Here is a 21,371-nt window from a genome sequence, read left to right on the forward strand (position 1 = left end):
TGCACACTCAGTCACATGACCTTCCCCCTCACCAAGCCATGCCCATGGAAACGGTGGCAAAAAGTTTTGACAGGGGTGTGGGGCTCCAACCTCACCGGAGCTAAGGGAGCATCTGGAAACTACCTAGAAAGGAAAAAAGTTTTGATCCTCCCCAGCCCCCAGAAACACTCTGCAGGCATCAGCAGGGATAGGGGGGAAAGGGAAAAATGCCCCTGTTTTTTGTGAAAAATGGGTGGAAAATGGCAAAAATTGAAAAAATATAATCCCCCCCCTTTTTTTAATGGTGTGTGCATGTCAGTCCCAGAGAGGGCCCAGAGATGGGCCATTTGTCACAAAAAGTGTGGCATTTTCCTGTTCCCCCAGCCCTGCTGAAGCCTGCAGAGTGCTTCTGGAGGCTGGGGGAAGGGAAAAACACCTCAATTTTTGCAACAAAAGGCATGGGACTGGCATGTGCACACCATTAAAAAAAGGGGGGCAAAATTACATTTTTTCAATGAAGATTGCTCTGCGCATGTGCAGAACAGAAAATAAAGATGGCACCGCCGAGAATAGAACCAGTACGGTCACATGTCCACCGGAGTTACTACCTATATGGCTGAACCAAACTGTACTGGTAGGAACTCATCTCTGGTGCAATCTACCCCAGTTTCAATGAAGAAAACATTAATACCTTTCTTGGTTATCGCAAGCCTGGAAAATACTAACAAGCCAATGCAGTGATTCTTCCAACCCATTGCAAACTTCCTGTGGTGAATCGTTATTTGGGGGAGGTTTACAGTGGCTTAAATCAGGATCTGCCCATCTGTGATTCAGATTCAACATGCACGCAGCTGTCTCACCTTCCTGTTTGTCTAAAGAACTCTTCCTCAAATTCCCGTAGTACTTTCCTTATCCTTTTCTTGTCAGCTCTAGTTTCTCTGAGATGATCCAGAAGGACAGGCCTGCAAAAGAAGAACTGGAATTTTAAGATCTGAAGGATTGGGAAACTCCTAAGGGGATGGATGGTTGAGCAAATCAGGGTCCCAAACAAGCAATGTTGCATGATCGGCTGCCCCTGGAGACGCTCCTTGAGATGGATGCACCCAACTGCTTCTTAGAAAAGATTGCCTATCTAGTTCCTAGTGAGTTCAAAACTGTGTAAAAAAAATGAGTTGTGTATTTATGATTACTTGGTAGGAGGAGGAGATGAGTTCAGAGGCATACAAAACCTTTGCCAGACCTATCCTTGAATGCTGTTCACCTGCCTGGAACCCACACTGCATTTCGGACATTAAAACATTACAGAAGGATCAGAGGTATTTTACAAGAAGAGTACTCAACTCCTCTGCTCGTCATAAAATCCCGTGTACCACCAGGCTTGAAATTTTAGGTCTGGATAATCTTGAACTACGCCATCTACATTCCAACCTGAGCTTAGTGCACAAGATAATCTGCCCCAATGTCCTGTCCTACCTGTTAATGGCTACTTTTACTTCAACTGCAATAAGACAAGAACAATCAATAGATACAAACTAAATCTAATCCGTTCTAATCTTGACTGCAGGAAAAACGATTTCAGCAATAGAGTAGTAAATGTCTGGAACCCCCTACCTGATCCTGTTGTTAGTTCCTCTAACACCCATTCCTTTGACCTTCAGCTGTCTACCTTGGACCTTACACATTTCTTAAGAGGTCTTTAAGGCGGCATGCATAAGTGCATCAGCGTGCCCAGCATCCCTCTCCTACTGTCCCCATTTATATGTACTCTTTTTATGTGTTTATGGCTATGTTTTGCTTATTTATATCCATTTATTTTCATGCATTTTCATACTTGTTTCCTTGTACTTGTTGACAAATTAAAAATAAATAAATAAAATTTACACCAATTGTGCAGATTTGTATTGTGCCCTAATGATCACTCTGAACACAATCAACAAAGTGAATGATGGCACTTCTTTTCACTACTCTTTCCTATGATTTAATAAGCTTGATTGATAAACAAACAAAATCCCCGATGCCAACCGGTGCATTGTCATTTCAACAAGGGGGAAAATGACACTCACATGGTGGCCTCATGTAAATTGGACATGAGGGCTGGCTGTTTCAGCACTTTCTTTTCACCCTGAGGTGAAACTAAGGCGGGTTCATTCTCCTCATCCGAGTGATCCATCTGTGCCTGAAGAGGCCCGTAGAGGGACCTAGTGGAACTACTCTGAGGTTCTTCATCAGAATCTTCCTCCTCCTGCTTGGAACAGGGAACAAGAGTTATCAGGGTCCCTCACTCCCTACCCACCCATCATTCATATGAAGGAGACTAGAACATTCATTCCAGAGGGTAAAAATTATATGAATAAACAGACTGGCTTGGTTTCTATTCAAGTATTAGAAATGTTGGTTGCCTAAGGCTTTCCTTGTGTTAGAAGCTGCAGGCACTTATGAAAGGTCTTAGTCCTCATTATTAGAAGTGTAAATAAATCACACTTTAGCACCGTGTCTAACACTTTCTGAGATATATGTTTGTTGTTCTCAGAGACTAATTATCCTTAATGGATGTCCCAAAGATGCTTTTCCAAAGGGAAATTGATTTTCTTGGTTTTTTTTTTACCTTGAAAATGTTTTGCTTCTCACCCAAGAAACTTCTTCAGTTCTGACTGTCTTTAATGAAATTCTTTCAGAAGAAAGAATAACTGAGCAATGGGCTTTCTCCATGCAAGTAACCACAATTATATCTACACCCCAGCGGTCACCAACAGCATGCACTATCCATAACGGTTAAGAATTGGGCAGAGATTACTTTGATACTACAAACCAGTGATCCCAATCCAGCCTTATTTGAAAGTATGTCCAAGTAAGTTCCCTGGGTTTTATTTCCTGAAGAATAAATGTAGTGACGAGACCCTTATGCATAAAACAAAAGCTAACACACAACCTGAAGAGAGCCTACAAGAAACATCATCTGATGTGGTGCATTTCTTCACACAATCCTCACGAGACTTACAATAGTTGTAATCAAAGAGGGTGCTGATAGAAGCTGCTTTATAATTCTGTATCTTTCATAAAGAGGCTTCATCAAACTCCTGTCTTGCTGGTTAACCTAGAAAGAAAAAGTAAGGTTGGCTCTGAAGAAACACCTGAAATGTCTTCTTAAAAGTCACAATCTGTCAATGGAAGTCTCTATGTCAGGGGTGTCCAAACTTGGGAACTTTAAGATTTGTCGACTTCAACTCCCAGAATTCCCCAGCCAGCCATGTCGAGTCGAAGTCCACAAGTCTTAAAGTTCCCAAGTTTGGACACCCCTGCTCTATGTGGATTTTTAAATTCCAACATGAGGAATGTGAGGCACAAAACACAGTCATACTTCTGTGCTGACGGGATATCGTTTGTCCTAATTTTAATATTGTTCTACACTTTGATAAAATAAACAGTTTATCAGAACTGACTCTATATTTCCCTTGCACACAATGATTTTTTTCCCTCCAAGAATTTAAAAAGATAAGACATAAGTTTGTGATTTGTAGTACCTTGTGTTAGAGAAGCACCACTTCCAATCAGAAGTTGGACTGCTGCTTCACCATTCCTTAGCAGCAAACGGGCATACTGTAATTCACTTTCCCTGCCTAATCTTTGCCTCTGGCAACTGCAAAAAAAAATTTATAACCAAATGTTGGTCGTGCCACGTTAAGACTGGCAGATCTTGGTCATTCCAGGCAAATCCCTTGCTGTCCATACTCTGCAATCTTAGGACATGATCCTGTACCACTTCAACATTTCAGGGGAGAATCAAAGAAGTATTATTACAAGGGCGGAGCCTCCAGTAAGATGAATGATATATTGATGCCAGCTTGATTTAGTTCATGGCAGCTCCTCAAAACTGTTGGAAGAGGTTTCAAGAAAAGTCCTCCTCTCTGACAAAAATTGCATACTCAGAGTACCAGCTGGGCTGTTCTAGGCAGAAAAAAATGGGCTTGGAATTGAGGTGAGTGGGCAGATCTCTGCCTCAAAAAAGGGTTAAAACTGAATGCTCCACAAGACATTTAATATCCCTAACAAATGTGCTAATCATATGCTAGCTATGCACAAAATCTTTCACATTTCTAAATGTTCAGCACAGTTCTTAACTGAAAGGTGTATCACAGATTATAAAACATATTTTGCAGGGAAATATACAAACATTGGGAGAAAATTCAGTAAGAGTATATTTAAATATTCAGATGCATTTTTGTATTTGAAAACATATGCATATTAATGTACAAATGAACTTATCAGTAAACATACACCAAAGGGACACAGACCCAAACCAGACTGGTATGTCCTTCTCGACTATCAACTGTCAACTATAATCCATCTTCCGTGGAGAACATACAACATATGCATTGAGAGTTGTTGCACTAAGACACACAAGCCCAAGTATTGATAGAGGAACAAGCTGTGCTAGAGAACCCATAAAAGGTCAAAATGGTATTGCAGAAGAACATAGTCCATAAGTTCAGATCCAGTAGACAAGAAACAGATAAGAGGAAAACTTAAGCTACTTTAGTAAAGGATGGGGGGAAACCATGTAAGCCTTTGGCCTGTAGGTGAGACACAGTCCAGAGCAGCCTTTATGTGGTTTGCAACGGGTGAAAAAGTATGTCAAATTCACCAAAATTTCTCCAATTGCTTTTCCATTTTTGCTAATTGCACAATGGTTTGGATGTAAGCTCCAAAAGCTGCTTCAAGGCACAAGAGGCCTTGAAGCATAAGGTGACCAGATTTTCAGATTGGAAAAGAGGGACGCCCTTGACCGGGGGGGGGGGGGGGGGGGGGGGTTTTTAAAAAAAAATTTTTTTGTCAAAAGGTCACCCCAGGACACTGAAACCAGCATAAATACGAATCTGTTGCCAAACAAAATTTTGACCACGTGACCATGAGGATGCTGCAACGGTCGCTAAGTGTGAAAAATGGTCGCAATGGTCGCTAAGTGTGAAAAATGGTCATCAGTCACTTTTTTCAATGCCATTGTAACTTTGGTCACTAAATGTTTTCCCCCTCCTCGAGACTCCTCACTTAGCGACCATCAGAAATACAAATCTGTTGCCAAACATCAACATTTTGATCGCGTAACCATGAGGATGCCACAACGGTCGCTAAGTGTGAAAATGGTCGCTAAGTGTGAAAAATGGTCATCAGTCACTTTTTTCAATGCCATTGTATCTTCCTGATTATTAAAAGTGCAAATTCACTCAGTGTCAATCATGACTCCTGAGTCCATTTCAAAGTATTGTGCATAGAAATTTTTAAAGTGGCTTGTTTCAATTTATTTTGGATAGAATCTTTTTTAAAATAGTCTAAGACAATTTAAAAAAAGAATCAACACAGAATACCACTATTTTAAAAAATCATATGCACAATAAATAACATATTATTTTAAAATACATTGAGCCTATACTCCTTACAGTAAATGACTCATCTGGAAACAAGCCAATAGCATTTTTTGTGCTTTCAAATTTACAGATTTTCCAAAATCAGCTTAAAGTCCAAATATTTAAAGACCACCCCCCTCAAAGCTATCTTACCAGAGCTTTAAATATCTTCTGGGGAGGCCCTGCTAGTAATCCCATTCATGACAAAGGTAGGGCTTTCTCAGGAGGAAGGTCTCAGCTGGTGCCCATCCTTTGGAAACCTCCTCCAGAGCAGGGAGCCCTAACCTGCTGTCCATTCAGGAAGGCTGTACAAATTATTCTGTCTTCTAGAATCTAGAGCCATTGGGATTTAATATGGTTTTATCACTGGATTTTCTTTTTATTGTTTTTGTGGAATTGTTACAATGATTTTATAATAATATAATTTTATTTGGCATTTTTGTTGCTGTAAACTGCTGAAAGCCCCTGATAGAATACAAATTATTTAATAATAAATTAGGAAATGTGTAGCTGTTTTCTACACATTGGTTTGTTTGAACAGCTGAAATCAAGCCTGTTCACCCAAGGCAATTCTAGAGTAACATGTGCTTCAGGACAACCTCCCTCTTAGACTGCTTTTTAAAAATGAATTATGCCTTGCTTTTCTATATTATCTTCACTGACACTGTTAGTTTTATTGTTTTCTTGAAGAGATATTTTATTATTCTTTTGTAAATCCTTTTGGATTTTTTCATGAAGAATTCCAGTATAAAAATAAAAAAACAACACCATAGAGTAAGCTATCTTTTTCAAATACACTTGCAGTGGCAACCTATTACATATTACCTGGCAAAAGAAATCAGTGTTTCTTAAAATCTCTCCTTGGAGTCCAGAGGGTCAGACCCAATCAAGGGTACTCAAAATTCAAATTTGCCAGCCTATGTTGAAATCCCATCAAACAATTGTGAGAATCCACAGTAGCAGTGAATACTTAGATTTCAATATTTAATGCAATACATATTGATAAATATAACCCATACAAACAAACACCATTTTGGGATCCTGAGAGAAATTTTTTAAAACAAAGACAGTAATATAGAATACAATAGATTGTATTTGTTTCAGAAGTTCCTCTTTTTGGCTTGGTTCTTTAATCCAGAGATACGGAATTTGTGGGTCCTTGATATTCTCTGTGATTGGCTGTTTTCAGAGGGCAGCAAGACCACCCAGTTCAACCCTGAGCTACGCACATTTTTTTCTATCAAATTATCTTGAACAATAGTTCAATAGAGTGCTAAGTAGGCATTCTACATGAACCTGCAATTTTATTGCTATAATATTTATTATTAATTTAAAAACTCAGCCAAGATTCAGGCGCCTAACACATACAACTGTAATGTTTTGAACATATTTTTCTCTCTACACTATACAGCCTTCTGATGCATGAAATGAAACTCTTACTCTTAACTCAGACTATAGGAACACAATCTTTCCAGTAGTTCACATACTAGTTGGTAACATCTTAATTTGAGGTTTGATTGGAACATTATACAGAAGTTATTGAAAGACAGTAAAATGGACATCAACAATCTCACACCCTGCTCAAAGTTGTGACAGCAAGTTTAAATTTTTGACCTTAACTATCAAGAAAAAAAACAATTTTAAAACTGGCATGTCAGTGACTTCTTAAAAGTCAGGATGCCTGGTCAAGATTAAATTGCAGGTAGATTTCTTATCACTTTCTAAAAAGAGAAAAATTCAGAACATAACAAATAAAAGGTTGTGAATTTCACAGATGAGACAGAAAACTACAAATGGGCAAATATGATCTAGAAAGGGATGACTCTCCCATATTATGGGAATCCCATAAACCCTGCAGATGTTCATAATGAAATTATATTTAACTATTTGGGACAGAAAGACAACACAGACTATTTTTTTAAAAAATTCACCAATATCACACCATAAGATTCTTTATCTTTTCTTTGCAACAATTCCTAATGGCACAAGAAATCTCCATCAATATCTATCCCCAAGAAGAAAACTCTTCTTTCACAGCAAAATAATGTAGAAAAATTACAAACAATAACTCTTTTCAGCTTTATGCACCACCCCAGTAAACACAAATGTTTGATCAGAAAAAATATGTCCAAGATAGGAGCAATAAGCTATACACCATGATTTAGGAGTTTGATTTTTTTCAAAAATAAATGCTAAAATACTAAACTGTATATGCACATTTAGGTAAATAGTGTTCTCTCTCAGAGGCGGCGATCGATCCCAATCACGAACGGACGCCGCCCGCAGATAACTTCCACGCGGTTCAGGGGCTTCTGCCGGGCGGCGGGACCCCCGGAAGCGAGAGGCTGCGATCCCGCCGCCCGGCAGAAGCCCCGGCGATCGATCCCAATCACGAATGGACGCCGCCCGCAGATAACTTCCACGCGGTTCAGGGGCTTCTGCTGGGCGGCGGGACCCCCGGAAGCGAGAGGAAGCCCCGGAAGCGGGAGGCTGCGATCCCGCCGCCCGGCAGAAGCCCCGGCGATCGATCCCAATCACGAATGGACGCCGCCCGCAGATAACTTCCACGCGGTTCAGGGGCTTCTGCCGGGCAGCGGGAGCCCCGGAACCGCTTGGAAGTTGTCTGCGGGCGGCTGGCAGCGCTCCAACCTCTCCTCCTGCCGCGGCGATCCATTTTGATTCATGAACGGACTCCGCGGCAGGAGGAGAGGTTGGGGCGCTGCCAGCCGCCCGCAGACAATTTCCAAGCGGTTCAGGGGCTTCTGCCGCACGGCGGGAGCCCCGGAAGCGAGAGGAAGTTGTCTGCGGGCGGCTGGCAGCGCCCCAACCTCTCCTCCTGCCACGGCGATCCATTTTGATTCACGAACGGACTCCGCGTTCCCCACGTCTCCTCCTGCCTCTTCGTGAATGGGATCGCCGCCTCCGAGAGCGTGGGGGCAGCTGCAGCCGCCCGCAGAGACTTCCACGTGCTTCAGGGGCTTCTGCCGGGCGGCGGGAGCCCCGGAAGCGAGAGGAACTTCTCTGCGGGCGGCTGCAGCTGCCCCCACCCTCTCCTCCTGCCTCGGCGAGCGGAAAATTCGATTAGAATTAGATTACTCACCAGTCAGCGCAGCTGCAACCTCTTTCGTCTTTTGGCGAAAGGAAATGGAGACTTGCGCAGGCGTGCTGAAAATTTCCCATCCCAGCCAGCTCACTGATTGGCTGGAGTCCAGGCCAATCCAATCAGTGAGCGGCAGGCTGGGCTGGCTTAAATTTGTAGGAGGTAAAAGGCTAAAAGCACGCTTTTTTTGGCGCTCGCCGCTCCCGCCCATCAGCTGCTAGCTTGCTGGGCTGGCTCATCTGGTAGGATAGAGAACAGAACGATGAGCCAGCCCAGCAAGCTAGCAGCTGATGGGCGGGAGCTGCGAGCGCCAAAAAAAGCGTGCCTTTTAAAAAGGCGGGTGGGACGCGGGAAAATGCATTGGAAAGCGGGTGTGTCCCGCCAAAAGCGGGACGTCTGGTCACCTTATTGAAGCAGCATCTGCCTGCAACATCTCAAAGGCCTTCTAGTTTGCTTGGTGGGAAGAGAAGCATCTTTCTAGACCAACAACTATATGAGGACTTAGGTATGGATGGAAGGATGTGGGTGGAAGGGGAAGATGGGAATCGTGGTGAATGTATGTCTTGATGGTGAAAAAGAGACAACTGTTTCAGACTGGGTTGTTCTGTCTCTTCACATCAAGTGGCAGTTTCTACTTGACCTTTGCTGACCTTGAAAGATAAGGTGACTGGTTAGGACTTGGACGGAGACCACCAGGAAACCCCAGATTATTGACTAAAGGAGGAAAAATTCCAGAACGTGGCAATGGCTAAGCACTTAGATATGACATTCAATGAAAGCTCAGGCTGGCTTTAATTTGTTAAATTAATTAATTAATTTAAGTGTTTTCTAGCCCTTTAATCTGGCCTATCGCTTGATGTGTTTGGTACCCCTGATTAGTGTGATGGGATATATGTATCAACTGCACAAACCAGTTGGGGGGGGGGGGATGTACTGATATGCAATGGTCCTGTACTTGTGAAACACAAGGTGCGTCTTCATGAATGTGATGAGATTGAGCAGAATAAAACACTCTTGTGTTTTGGGATCAAGGAAGGGTGCCTTCCCTTTTGCTGTACCCCTCCCACTCTGGACTAGCACCCCACTCAAGATCCATATGGCTTTCATGAATTTCAGAAAGTGTCTGAAATTATAGGAAATAATTAAATGAGAAGGCGGGGATAGATAGATGATCGACAGATGATAGAGATGATAGATAGACAACAGGGAGAATAATATATGATAGATAGAAGATAGAGGTAGAGACAGATATGATAGAACTAGATATTGTTCAGGAACCTATCAAACATGACATGGTGGAAGGCTCCTTGAAGTACTGGACCTAATTCAGACTGATTTTGATGATCTCTCTTTCTAAGAAATACTTACAGGCCGTCCATGAATGCTTTCAAAATAGAGTAGGCTTTTCTGGAGACTGAGTTTTTCCAAAGCCATTTGCTTTTTTGTCATAGCCTAATTAAAAAAGAACGATTATAGAGAAATTAACAACTGAGTGTTATCTGCTGGAGGGAAATGGGTGCATAAAATAATGTGAATGAGCTCACCTGGTTTTTTAAAAATCACAGGCGGCAATTTTTTTTATTGCAGAATCTGGATGATGCTTTGAAGCTGGCTGACTCATGATAACTATGACCAACCACTGGGTGCCTACTTGTGAAATGCATCTCACTCAGCAGCATTTTTACACAGCTGGCAGTGAGCTCTGAATTTTGGTTCTACAAGATTCATTTTCTCCCTGAACCAGACTGGATATTTTTTGCAGGATTCCTTTAGGTTCATGGAACTGGGCAGACTTAAGAAGTGCACAGGTGCCAATTACCTTTGGATATGTCACAGACCCCCAAAAATTGATCTAATCCAAGGGTGTCAAACTCACGGCCTGTAGGCCAATTGTGTCGCATGCTGGCCATGCCCACTCCAGTTTTAATGAAGGGGGGGAGTTGCAATAAGTCGTGTGATGACATGTCATCATGAGATTGACACCCCTGATCTAAACTGAAAGTAATTTTAATCGCCTACAAGGTTAAATGTGAAGATTTACATTTCTGCTTCTAAAGTGGTTTTTGAATTGACTACACCAGCCGCCCCCAAACTTTTGGGTACGAGGGACCGGTTTTGTGGAGAAAGGTTTTTCCATGGACCAGAGGGAGCATGGTTTTGTGTACTGCCTGTATCCCATGGATGGGGCTTCGCTTGTTTGTGCGGCCTGGTTTCTGGCATGCCACAAATCAGTGCCCAGGGGTGGGCTTCAAAAATTTCAGCAACAGGCCGTGAGCATGGTGGGTGTGGCCTGGTCAGCCTCCTGCATCACAGCAGGGGATGGAGCTTTCATCTTCCCCAAGCTCCGGAGGTGTTCCTCGAGTATCTGGGAGGACAAAAACTGCCTCCCCCGGACTCTGGAGGCCTCCCGGGAGGTCTATTTTCGCCCTCCTTGGCGTCCGTGTGGGCTCTGCACTTATCTTGCATCCAAAACAGGCGACATGGAGACTCCTGGGAGGGTGTGATGGACTGGCAGCAGTGGGGTATGGTGGGCGGGGCCAGCCAGGGGTGGGATTTGGAGGTTCTCCAAAATGGCCATAACATTAGCTACGGGTTCTCCCGAACCCAGGCGAAACTATAGCAGCCCTCCCCTGCCAGTGCCTCTCCATGGACCACGGGATGGGGGCCCCTGGACTACACAAAGAACTAAAGGAAGGTTGGGGGTGACTTAGACCAGAGTTCCCCAACCTTTCTGGCTTTGTGAGCTGGCAAGGTGCAGAGGGGATGATTCCGTGTGAGTGGCTGGCATTGCTTGTGAATTGGACTGTGTGCACACACGCTTGCCTGCTACTCGCACAAGTAAGGATGAGCACATGTGCTTCCCTGCCACTTCGGTGGCCTGGTTTTAAATACCATATTTTTCAGTGTATAAGGCGCACCTTTTCCTCCCTAAAAGAGCATAGAAATGTTGGTGTGTCTTATACACTGAATACAGTCATTTTTGGCCTCCTGAAGCCCCACCCACCCCCACATCCAATTTTTGCAGAAAATGGGTGAAAAATGGGCTGTTTTTCACAAAAATGGAGGCATTTTTGCCTTCCCCCAGCCCCCAACAGCACTCTGCAGGCTTCAGCAGGACTGGGGAAAGGCAAAAACGCCTCCATTTTTGTGAAAAACAGCTGTTTTCTGCCAATTTTTTGCAAAAATGGGGGTGTTTTTGTCTTCCCCCAGTCCTGCTGAAGGGCCAGGGAGAACAAAAACTTTTTTTCTTACTTACCTGTTCAAAATCTGCGTCTTATACACTGGTGCTTCTTATAGTACAAAAAATACGGTAGCTTCCGGTCCAGCAGTGGGCAGTAGCCCAGAAGTTGGGGACTCCTGACCTAGACAACTAGCTCAGTTAATGGCTTGAGAATGAAGACTTTTGCTCACTCTTTGAGTTCCAATATCCTCACCCGCTCCAGATTACAGCCATGGCTCTGATTTGAAAAGCACCACAGGATGGGCCAGTGCTGTCACATGTTATGTAGTACCATGCCACAAGTGACATGTTCACCTTTTTACGCAGAGCATGCAACATGATTTTGACCTCATCATGGCTTCTACCAGAAACCAAAGAGTTTCTAACCTAAACCTCAGAATTTCCAGAATTCACCTTTGGATAACAGGCTACAAGACGATAATTTAAAGCCCATTGTGCAGATGTAAATTGAAATTGAAATTTAATAAATTTGTATGCTGCCCAATCCCGTGGGACTCTGGGCAGCTTACAGAGATAAAATAAAAAGTTAAAAATTAAGAATAAAAATACAGTTTTTAAAATAACACACCATCCATTCTGTCTGGGTGGGGCTGGACAATGATCAACAGTCCCAGGCCTGCCGGAACAGCCAGGTTTTAGTGGCTTTTTGGAAGGCCGAGAGAGTGGAAAGGGTCCGGATCTCTACAGGTAGATCGTTCCACAGGGCCGGAGCAGCTACAGAGAAGGCCCTCCCCCTAGGGGCTGCTAGCTGGCATTGTCCAGCCGACGGCACCCAGAGGAGGCCCAACCTGTGAGATCTTGTTGGTCGTTGGGAGGTGTGTGGCAGGAGGCGGTCTCTCAGATAGCCAGGTCCTAAACCATGTAGGGCTTTAAAAGTAATAACTAGCACCTTGAAGCCCGTTCGGAGACCAATAGGGAGCCAGTGCAGCTCGCGGAGGATGGGTATAACATGGGTGTATCCAGGTACACCCAATATTGCTCGCGCGGCTGCATTCTGGACCAACTGTAGTCTCCAAACACTGTTTAAGGGCAGCCCCATGTAGAGCGCATGGGGCTGTGATGTAGTAAAACATCACAACTGCCATCTTTGTTACCAGGGGAGAATAATACACATTTGTACCCTAGTAGACCACTAATACACCGTTTTCTGAACAGATGTTTGTACCAAGTAATTTGTACCTCTTTGGTTTTTCGCTCATGCAAAGCTCATGGACACACACAGCGTCTGCAAATCAGTGTGGAAGGAAGCTCATGAAGATGACACGACAAGACAGAAGCCATCAGGCAGATGTCAAGCAAGTCAGCAGGTAAACGAGATTTGCTGGTTTAGCAGACCTAGATCGTAAGCCAGAACTGGGTACCTTGATGTTCTCAGGGAGACCGAGCTGCTGTCGCTTCTCTTTCAGTTGCTTCTTCACCACTTCCATGGTTTCCTCCACCGAAGGAGCAGTGGGAGAATCTGCTGGAGCCAGCATCCCAGCCTCCCTGGGGCTCTCCGGATAAAAGCTCCTTTGGTTCTTTCTGATGGGGAAGCTCTGCTCTTCTGTCATTTTCAGTTTCAGCTCTGTGAGAAAAGTCCACACAATACCTCCACTGCAGTGGTGAAATTCAATTTCTTTTACTACCGGTTCTGTGGGTGTGACTTGGTGGGCATGGCAGGGGATACTGCAAGATCCCCATTCCCTCCCCACTCTGGGGCCAGCCAGAGGTGGTATTTGCTGGCTCTCCAAACTACTCAAAATTTCCACTACTGGTTCTCCAGAACCTGTCAGAACTGGCTGAATTTCACCCCTGCTCCACTGAGCAAACACTTGCAACCTACAACTTCTCAGTTTGTAAAAGGGGATTACATAACCCCAGGATACTGCAACCGTCATAAACATCATTCAGTTGCCAAGCATCCGAATTATGATCACGTGACCATGGGGACGCTGCAACGGTCATAAGTGTGAAAAAATGGTCGTAAGTCACCTTTTTTGAAAGGTCACTAAATAAACTGTTGTAAGTTGAGAACTACCTGCAATATCCTGTGATTTGGGGTTTTTTGGTTTGTTTTTTTACAAAATTTTGGTGTGGAGCAAACCGAAAGGAAGTACAGATCAAGACTAGGCAAAGCAAGGAAGTAATTATTCCTGCCTGAAGGCTATTCCGCTGCCCTTCCCACCCCCAACTTCCTTCTCCCAGTGACCTCAGCAGAGTAGAGCCAATTTAGCAACACAGCTTCCAACTTTACTCATTAATTCTCTCCCTTTATCTGTTTTGCACAGGCTCTTGTAATCAAACGGAGGCAGTAATTGTATGGATCAGATTACTCAGCTTTTTAAGATTTAAAAAGATGTCATTAAAAAGTCATACTGCGTCTCCTCTGGCACACAGTATCTTAAGGAACAGATTTGATCTCTGACAGCTTCCAGTGCACTTTATCACAAAGATGTCTATGACGCCTATCGTTTGGTGGAAATCTGATACTTGGAACATATTGAATAGGGAAATAAGAGTTTCTAAAGCTAGTTTGGTATCCTAAGATCAAGCTTGGCATTGTAGGATTGATGGTTATGTATTGAATGTATATAGTTGTGTTACCTGTGCTAAAGTGAAACTAACCTTTAGATGACCCTGTGTTAACTGTGCTAAAGTGAAACTAACCTTTAGATGACCCCAACTGTTTTGGAGGGAAATTTAGAACATTTATATTTGGGCCAGCTTTTTCTAGTTCTATGGTTGGTTAAGGCCCTGTGGGCCTAGAGTATAAATCACAGGCATTTGCCCGCAGTTCCTCAGTTCCAATTTTGAGCCAATAAATGCTGTTGCAGCTATGCTGATCTGGTTCTTGCCTACTAAAGCCCACTGCTCAATAGTATTCACATAATGAATCCGTTAGCTCTGCAGTAGCTCCGTCGGTGGAGAGCTAGGCTGATCCAGGAGGACTTCATTCCTCCCTCCCTCCCTCCCTCCCTCCCTCCCTCTCTCTCTCTCTCTCTCTCTCTCTCTCTCTCTCTCTCTCTCTCTCTCTTTCTTTCTTAATGGCTCTCTTAATACATTGGAACTTTGAGGAATCTCTAGCCTTGGACCCTTAGTTTGCTAGGGATGCTATTTGGAAGTCTGACAGTAGCTTCTGGTCCTGTGAGAAAGAGGCTAGACACAGTGATGGTGCATACCTTTTAGCTGTTTACGACTTTTGGCCAGGTCATTCATCCATTTCATTACTTCGGGATTTGATATTTTGTCAGCATGGGAAGGCTGCACAGAAAAGGGAAGAAAAAGGCAACTATCAGAAAGTGAATTGTAATGTTACTCTCATCAACACCAGTGGTGTGCAGTCAGGGGAGGCAGGGGAGGCAGGGCCTCACCATTCATGAAAAGGAAAAAAATTAAAAGGAAAAAGGCTGAGGTAGTTGCTGCCAGAGTCACAGTGGATGACTCTGCTTAGTGCTTAACTGTTTAAAAAAGCCTCTAAAAAAAGTGCCCTCTACGAGGAGGCGAGAGTACCATGTGCCTCATTTATCTTTATGATCACTCGAGCAGAGTTAAGCAAGGGTTAAAAGCTGAAAAATTCCTTATGTAGATGAGGCACATGGTTCTCTCGCCTCCTCCTGTAGAGCCTGAGCATTCTCTCCTCTCTCCCGGCATGCACCCCACTGATTAAAGTGCTTCCTTTGCTGCGGGTGAAAGAAAGCGCTTTAATCAGTGGGGTGCCGGGGGAGAGGACTGCCTCACCAGCCATAAACCACACGTCACTGATCAACACCAATACTGAAATCCCACCAAGGTACAGTTTGGTATTATTTGTCTAGAGCAGTGGTTCTCAACCTTTTCTTCACCCACTTTAAATATCTTTTGTGGCCAGAGATCATGGCCACGGATCCCCGAAGCTTAACTCAAGATTTAAACGTAACATTTCTTCAACCCTTTGTGGACTCCTTGTGATGACATTGAGGGTCCATAGGGGGGTCTGCAGACCACAGGTTGAGAACTTCTCTAGCCTAGAGATGCCCGATCAACTTTCCAGGTAACATTGGAGGGTGAGCTAGATCAGATCACAACTGGACTGACCGATGTTCTGAACCTGAGGTCCATCTGGTCATTCTAAGGGTTGAAAAAAGGCTGGATGAAGATTCATTTCTTTGTCAAGGGCTAGAGCCATCTGCAAGGCCTGTCAAGGAGCCCTGGCTTGCTGGTGATGGGATCAAAGAGAAACTTTTGTTCCTCTTTCTTTCTTTCTTTCTTTCTTTCTTTCTTCCTTTCTTCCTTCCTTCCTTCCTTTTCCTTTCCTTTTTTAAAAATAAGATTTTATTTTTTCCTTTCGTATAGATTTACAAATATACATTATTGTAAATACTATTAACATATATCTATTAAGTATTAACATTTATCACAATCTTCTTACATATATAGAAACTGCAGTTGGGGTCACTTTCTTACCACTCCATATCCATCCTTTTTCGCAACAACCTTGCTCCTTCCATCTTCTCAACCTCCCTTCTCTGCCCTCTCCTTTCCTCCTCTCCTCCCTCTTTCCTTCTTTCCTTCCCTTTCCCCATTCCTCCTCTCTTCTTCTCCTTCTTACCCTCTCTCCTACTCTTACTTCCCCTCCCTACTTTCCTTTCCTTTCTTTCCTCTCTCACTTGCATTTATTTATTTATCCCATCTATGTAGCTGCCCATCTCACAGCACAGACAGTTCCTATATGAGTCCCTGCATATCACCCTAAAATCATAGAATCCTAGGACTGGAAGGGACCTTGGAGATTTTCTAGTCCAACCCCCTGCTCAGGCAGGAGTCCTTATTCCATTCTGGATAAATGGTTGTCCAATCTTTTCTTGAAAACCTCCAAAAAGCTACAGGTAATCCTCAACTTATGATCTGGCATGGTTTTATCTTGTACACAGCCAGGAGTGAGACCAATCACAATTAGTCTTTAGCAGTATCAATGCTATTTTTTTCTTCCTAGTTTAAATATACTACACTAAGCAGAAATATGAACTGTGTTTTCCCCCGAGCCCTGTTCAAAAACATTTAGTCTTACTTTACCAGATGGGTCGATACAGTCAGAATGTACTTTCCCCTTTAGTCCTCTGTAATGACTGAAAACTAATTACTGGGGGTTTTGCCCATCTCCATAGTTAATCTGCTATTTCTTAATTTTGCTGGTAGCTGGTTGTTGCTGAGTGCTTTGTTTGGTGTGGTAAGATATGCAGATAACTCAGTCTTAGGCATTTATGACATCATTGCTTCATGAAGTCAGATGCTTAGTATAAGGTTACTCATAGCCTCTCTCTGGGAGAGCTGACACACAAGCATGAATCATATCTCCCACAGTAGGTACTCAGATAATCCAAAATTCATTTGCTTTAGCATTTGAGAATATCAAGAATGGCTGAAGCCATCCTACAGTGCCTGGGACCCACCAAGCCCACGTCTTCTCCCACTCGTCGCCTTTAGAAGCAGCCCCTCGGTCCTTCTGATCTCTTGTGAGGGATCTGGCTGCTCCTTTCAGCTTCTTACCCGGTAATGCTTCTCCTCCTCAAACTTCTCTTCATATTTCCTGATTCTCCTCTTCAGATTTTGCAGGTGCTTTGTGAGTTGTACCATGGTCTGGGGCACTTTGCTGTCCTCACAGCTGCCTCTGGAAGAGCTTCTTGGCCTGGGACATTCACAAATTATGAAAAAAATCCCATTTAGAGTACCATTTCTACCAAATAAGGGCCTCTTCCAGCTACCCCAGAGTGCTATGATGTTATGGGGAGGTGGAAAATAAAGAAGAGGGAAGAAGAGACCAAGGAGAATTACAGAGGTGGGAACCTGCCCTGCCCTTGTTTCATGAAGAACGACATAATCTCTGGAAGCCAGCAGGTGATTTTATCACAGGACCAGATAAATACAATCACCCAAGGAAGAATTACTTTGCAGCTAAAGGCATAATGATGGCGGTCAGTTAAGGAATAGCCACCCCGGTCACAGATTGGGCAGCTTATGTGAAATGCTCAAAAGCTCCTCCACACCCAAAGGTTCTGGAACTGTCAAATGTAGGATGATCAGCAGAGAGCTTCCTTTGGGCTGGTGATTCTGCCCGAAAGGCTGGAACACGGATGCCTTGGCCTGAACCAGGCCCTGCTCAAATTTTCTTCTGGAGGGAACAGCCTCAGAGAGAATCCTGGAGTTGGAGCCTCCACAAGGTTCTCACAGGACTCACTGAGGGCACTTAAGAGGCCCCAGGATTTCTCTACAGAGGCCTTGGCTTTGATTACCAAGACTGGGGGAGATGCAAGTTCTAAACCTATCATCATATTTTGCACTTTCTTTACGGTGCATCATTGCAGATTCTTGTTTTATTGTCCTTTTGGCTGCAGTTACTGATTTTGCCCATGACTAAAAGTCTCCTCAGTGAAATAGTTTATAAATTCACAAATAAAAGTGCAAATATTTGGCTTAGAGTTGATTATTAATTTTAAATAAACAGTTCTTTTGTAATGTATGATTTCTGTCCCCCCCCCCCGCCCCAACATCTCACAAATGAAAATAAGAAAACCTTCCCGCCACCCTCTTTTTCCATTATTGGAGATGTCCTTGCCTGAAACTTCTAGTTCTCCGTTCTCCTTTTTCACCCTGCGCTGAGTTCCCCTTCAGGGATTTAAAATTGGAGGCACAATGGTAACTCGCCTTATAAGGTTACAGTAAGGGGGACTGTCCCTAAATCAACCACACTGAAGGAATGTTTACAGTGGAACAGCTTATTAGTTTTGCTATTATTAAAAACCTGGAGGCCATTTGCTCTCTTGAATAAACGAATTCATAACTTGTTGACTGTTAGCTGATTTAAAAAAAGTTTTTGAAGCTACCAAATAAGGGCCCAAGCAGTCACTTTGAGGCAGCAGAATCCCTCCTGCAAAACTCAGAGTAGCTTGAACGATGCATCTCATCAAGCTTTGCAGCCGTGGGAGAAGAGGCTGTGGCCCTTCACCAAATCTGGGGCACCCCCATAGATGCCAATGTCCCAGGAAGAAGGGAGCTTCTCTTTTGCCCCAAAGTAGTGTTTCCAGAAGAAGACAGCTTTGTCCTGAAAGGAAAACAAGGCGATCTGCGCTAGGAAAATGGAAAAGGTCGGTGCAGCTTACATCATGAACAGCTGAGCACTTGGTGGAGAAGGAGCCGATTCGGGATCTAAGTTAAACCTCTGGCTTTGGCTGAAAATGGAGCAGCGGGGAGACAATAGAGGATAATCTCCATCTGTGATGTGATGCAGCAGCCTGCAAGTCCCTAAAGCATCCTGGTCCTCAGGTCCATTTTCGGCCTCCATCTGACCATCTTGGTACCCCTGAGCAAGCTCTGGAAGATCAAGGAGCGAGCAAATTCAACATCAGCCCTTATTAAAACAGAACTCAAGTGCCACACCAAGGAGGAAACACTTCCATAACAGACTAGAATAAAAATCTCTCTCTCTCTCTCTCTCTCTCTCTCTCTCTCTCTCTCTCTCTCTCTCTCTCTCTCTCTCTCACACACACACACACACACACACACACACACACACACACACACACAAAAGATTAGGTCAGCTAAGGAGAGTAATTGACACTAGTGACAAATTGCAATTGACACAACTCTTGGAATCAATTTGCAGATTTGAACGCATCTTAGCTGATTCACTTCTTGCTGCTAAATATGTCGCAAGGCTAAATGCGGGAAGAAGGTTTTGCCATGTTCTAGTTTTTGCCAATGGAAAGTACCATCTGGGATGAAAAGCGATAAATAAATAACAATGTTTTTTTTTCTATTTACACTATTATCCAAAGCAGCAGCAGATGGTATTTACTGGCTTGGCATATTTTTAGGCTTAATTGTTCTCTCCTTTCTACTAATTTGTGTTGCATACAAAGATACCCAATAGCCATTGTTACTAATGTCCTCTTATTTGAATTTCCTTTCCTCTTCCTTTTCTTTTGAGCCGAAGTGGCGCAGTGGTTAAATGCAGCACTGCAGGCTACTTCAGCTGACTGCAGTTCTGCAGTTCGGCTGTTCAAATCTCACCGGCTCAGGGTTGACTCAGCCTTCCATCCTTCCGAGGTGGGTAAAATGAGGACCCGGATTGTTGTTGGGGGCAATATGCTGACTCTGTAAACCGCTTAGAGAGGGCTGAAAGCCCTATGAAGCGGTATATAAGTCTAACTGCTATTGCTATTGCTATTTTTCTTTTCCTTTCCCTCCTTCCTTTCCCATTTTTATTAGTATTGCTGCAGTTCTGCAGTTCTGCAGTTCGGCTGTTCAAATCTCACCGGCTCAGGGTTGACTCAGCCTTCCATCCTTCCGAGGTGGGTAAAATGAGGACCCGGATTGTTGTTGGGGGCAATATGCTGACTCTGTAAACCGCTTAGAGAGGGCTGAAAGCCCTATGAAGCGGTATATAAGTCTAAGTCTAACTGCTATTGCATCTTGTTTTGTTTACACACACACGTACACACACACACACACATATAAAGGAATTCTGTGGAAGGTTGGAAAGACGGACCCATTTCTTCTGATCCAATCGAAATATCAAATACATAATTATGAATTATAAGAAAAAGTGAAGCCTGTAACCATTTAACCAAAATGTATAAACCATGCAGAACAAATTGTTCGTGATATCAAATTTGTGCGCCAAAATGATTTAGTGAACCAAATAGTTAATATTTATGAAAGAAGAAGCGCTATTAATAAGTCTGATTAAAGAAACTGAAATTCTTAACATTCTGGCAAGAGTAACAATGCATCTGACTTTGCTTTCATTCGCATTTCTGAATCAATAGCTTTTATCATTTATCATCATGGATCAATCAACTCTGCACCATTCACATACAAGGTCAGTTTAAATTGTGTCAAGTTCCTTTCTTTTACATAAATATTTTCCAGTACTTAAATACCAGGGAAAAACATCCCGTTAGCAAATGGCAATCCTTAAGACTTCTGCCCAGACTTTTATTAATGCTCTTTTAAAGATATGAAGAATTGAGTGATGGGTGTTTGGTACAGAAGCATGGACTCTGCTGGAACTCAATTCTTGCCATAATTTAATTAAGCATTGAAAGAGAACTTTGCAAGCGATACATTGAAAATCAGCCTGGAAGTGATAATACATTTACAAGAAACTGTAATGTCTCTGTAAGATTGACTCAGCCTTTCATCCTTCTGAGGTGCATAAAATGAGGACCCAGATTGTTGGAGGCAATTATGCTGACTCTGTAAACTGCTTAGAGAGGGCTGTAAAAGCACTATGATATGGTATATAAGTAAATGCTATTGCCCTTCCTTCCTTCCTTCCTTCCTTCCTTCCTTCCTTCCTTCCTTCCTTCCTTCCATGGTGCACAGTGGTTAGAATCTGCCAACTGCCAGCAGTTCGATCCTGCCTGGCTCAAGGTTGACTCAGCCTTCCATCCTTCCGAGGTGGGTAAAATGAGGACCCAGATTGTTGGCAGCAATGTGCTGACTCTGTAAACTGCTTAGAGAGGGCTGTAAAAGCACTGTGAAGTGGTATATAAGTTTAAGTGCTATTGTTATTGTTAAAGGCCCAAATGGAAACCTTACGGCTACATGCAAAGTTCTCCCCTGCCATCAATGCCCTCAGCATTGCCAACTTGGCTCTTTAATAGGAAAGGTAAAAGAAAGGTCTTCAGAA

General features: G+C 43.4%; 1 protein-coding gene across 1 annotated transcript in view; it reads right to left on the minus strand.

The window, feature by feature from the left end:
- The window catches only part of FAM13C (family with sequence similarity 13 member C), a 55,517-nt gene that overhangs the window by 7,966 nt on the left and 26,180 nt on the right, over positions 1–21,371 (minus strand). The window contains exons 6-12 of the mRNA XM_032232315.1: positions 18,838–19,048; positions 17,228–17,366; positions 14,881–14,962; positions 13,084–13,286; positions 2,978–3,073; positions 2,043–2,221; positions 840–941 (exon numbers count right to left, since the gene is read on the minus strand). Of these exons, the coding sequence (XP_032088206.1) occupies positions 840–941; positions 2,043–2,221; positions 2,978–3,073; positions 13,084–13,286; positions 14,881–14,962; positions 17,228–17,366; positions 18,838–19,048 (1,012 nt within the window). The remainder of the gene's footprint in view (positions 1–839; positions 942–2,042; positions 2,222–2,977; positions 3,074–13,083; positions 13,287–14,880; positions 14,963–17,227; positions 17,367–18,837; positions 19,049–21,371) is intronic.

This window comes from Thamnophis elegans, chromosome 15 (genome assembly GCF_009769535.1).
Source record: "Thamnophis elegans isolate rThaEle1 chromosome 15, rThaEle1.pri, whole genome shotgun sequence".
Classification (NCBI taxonomy): Eukaryota; Metazoa; Chordata; class Lepidosauria; order Squamata; family Colubridae; genus Thamnophis; species Thamnophis elegans.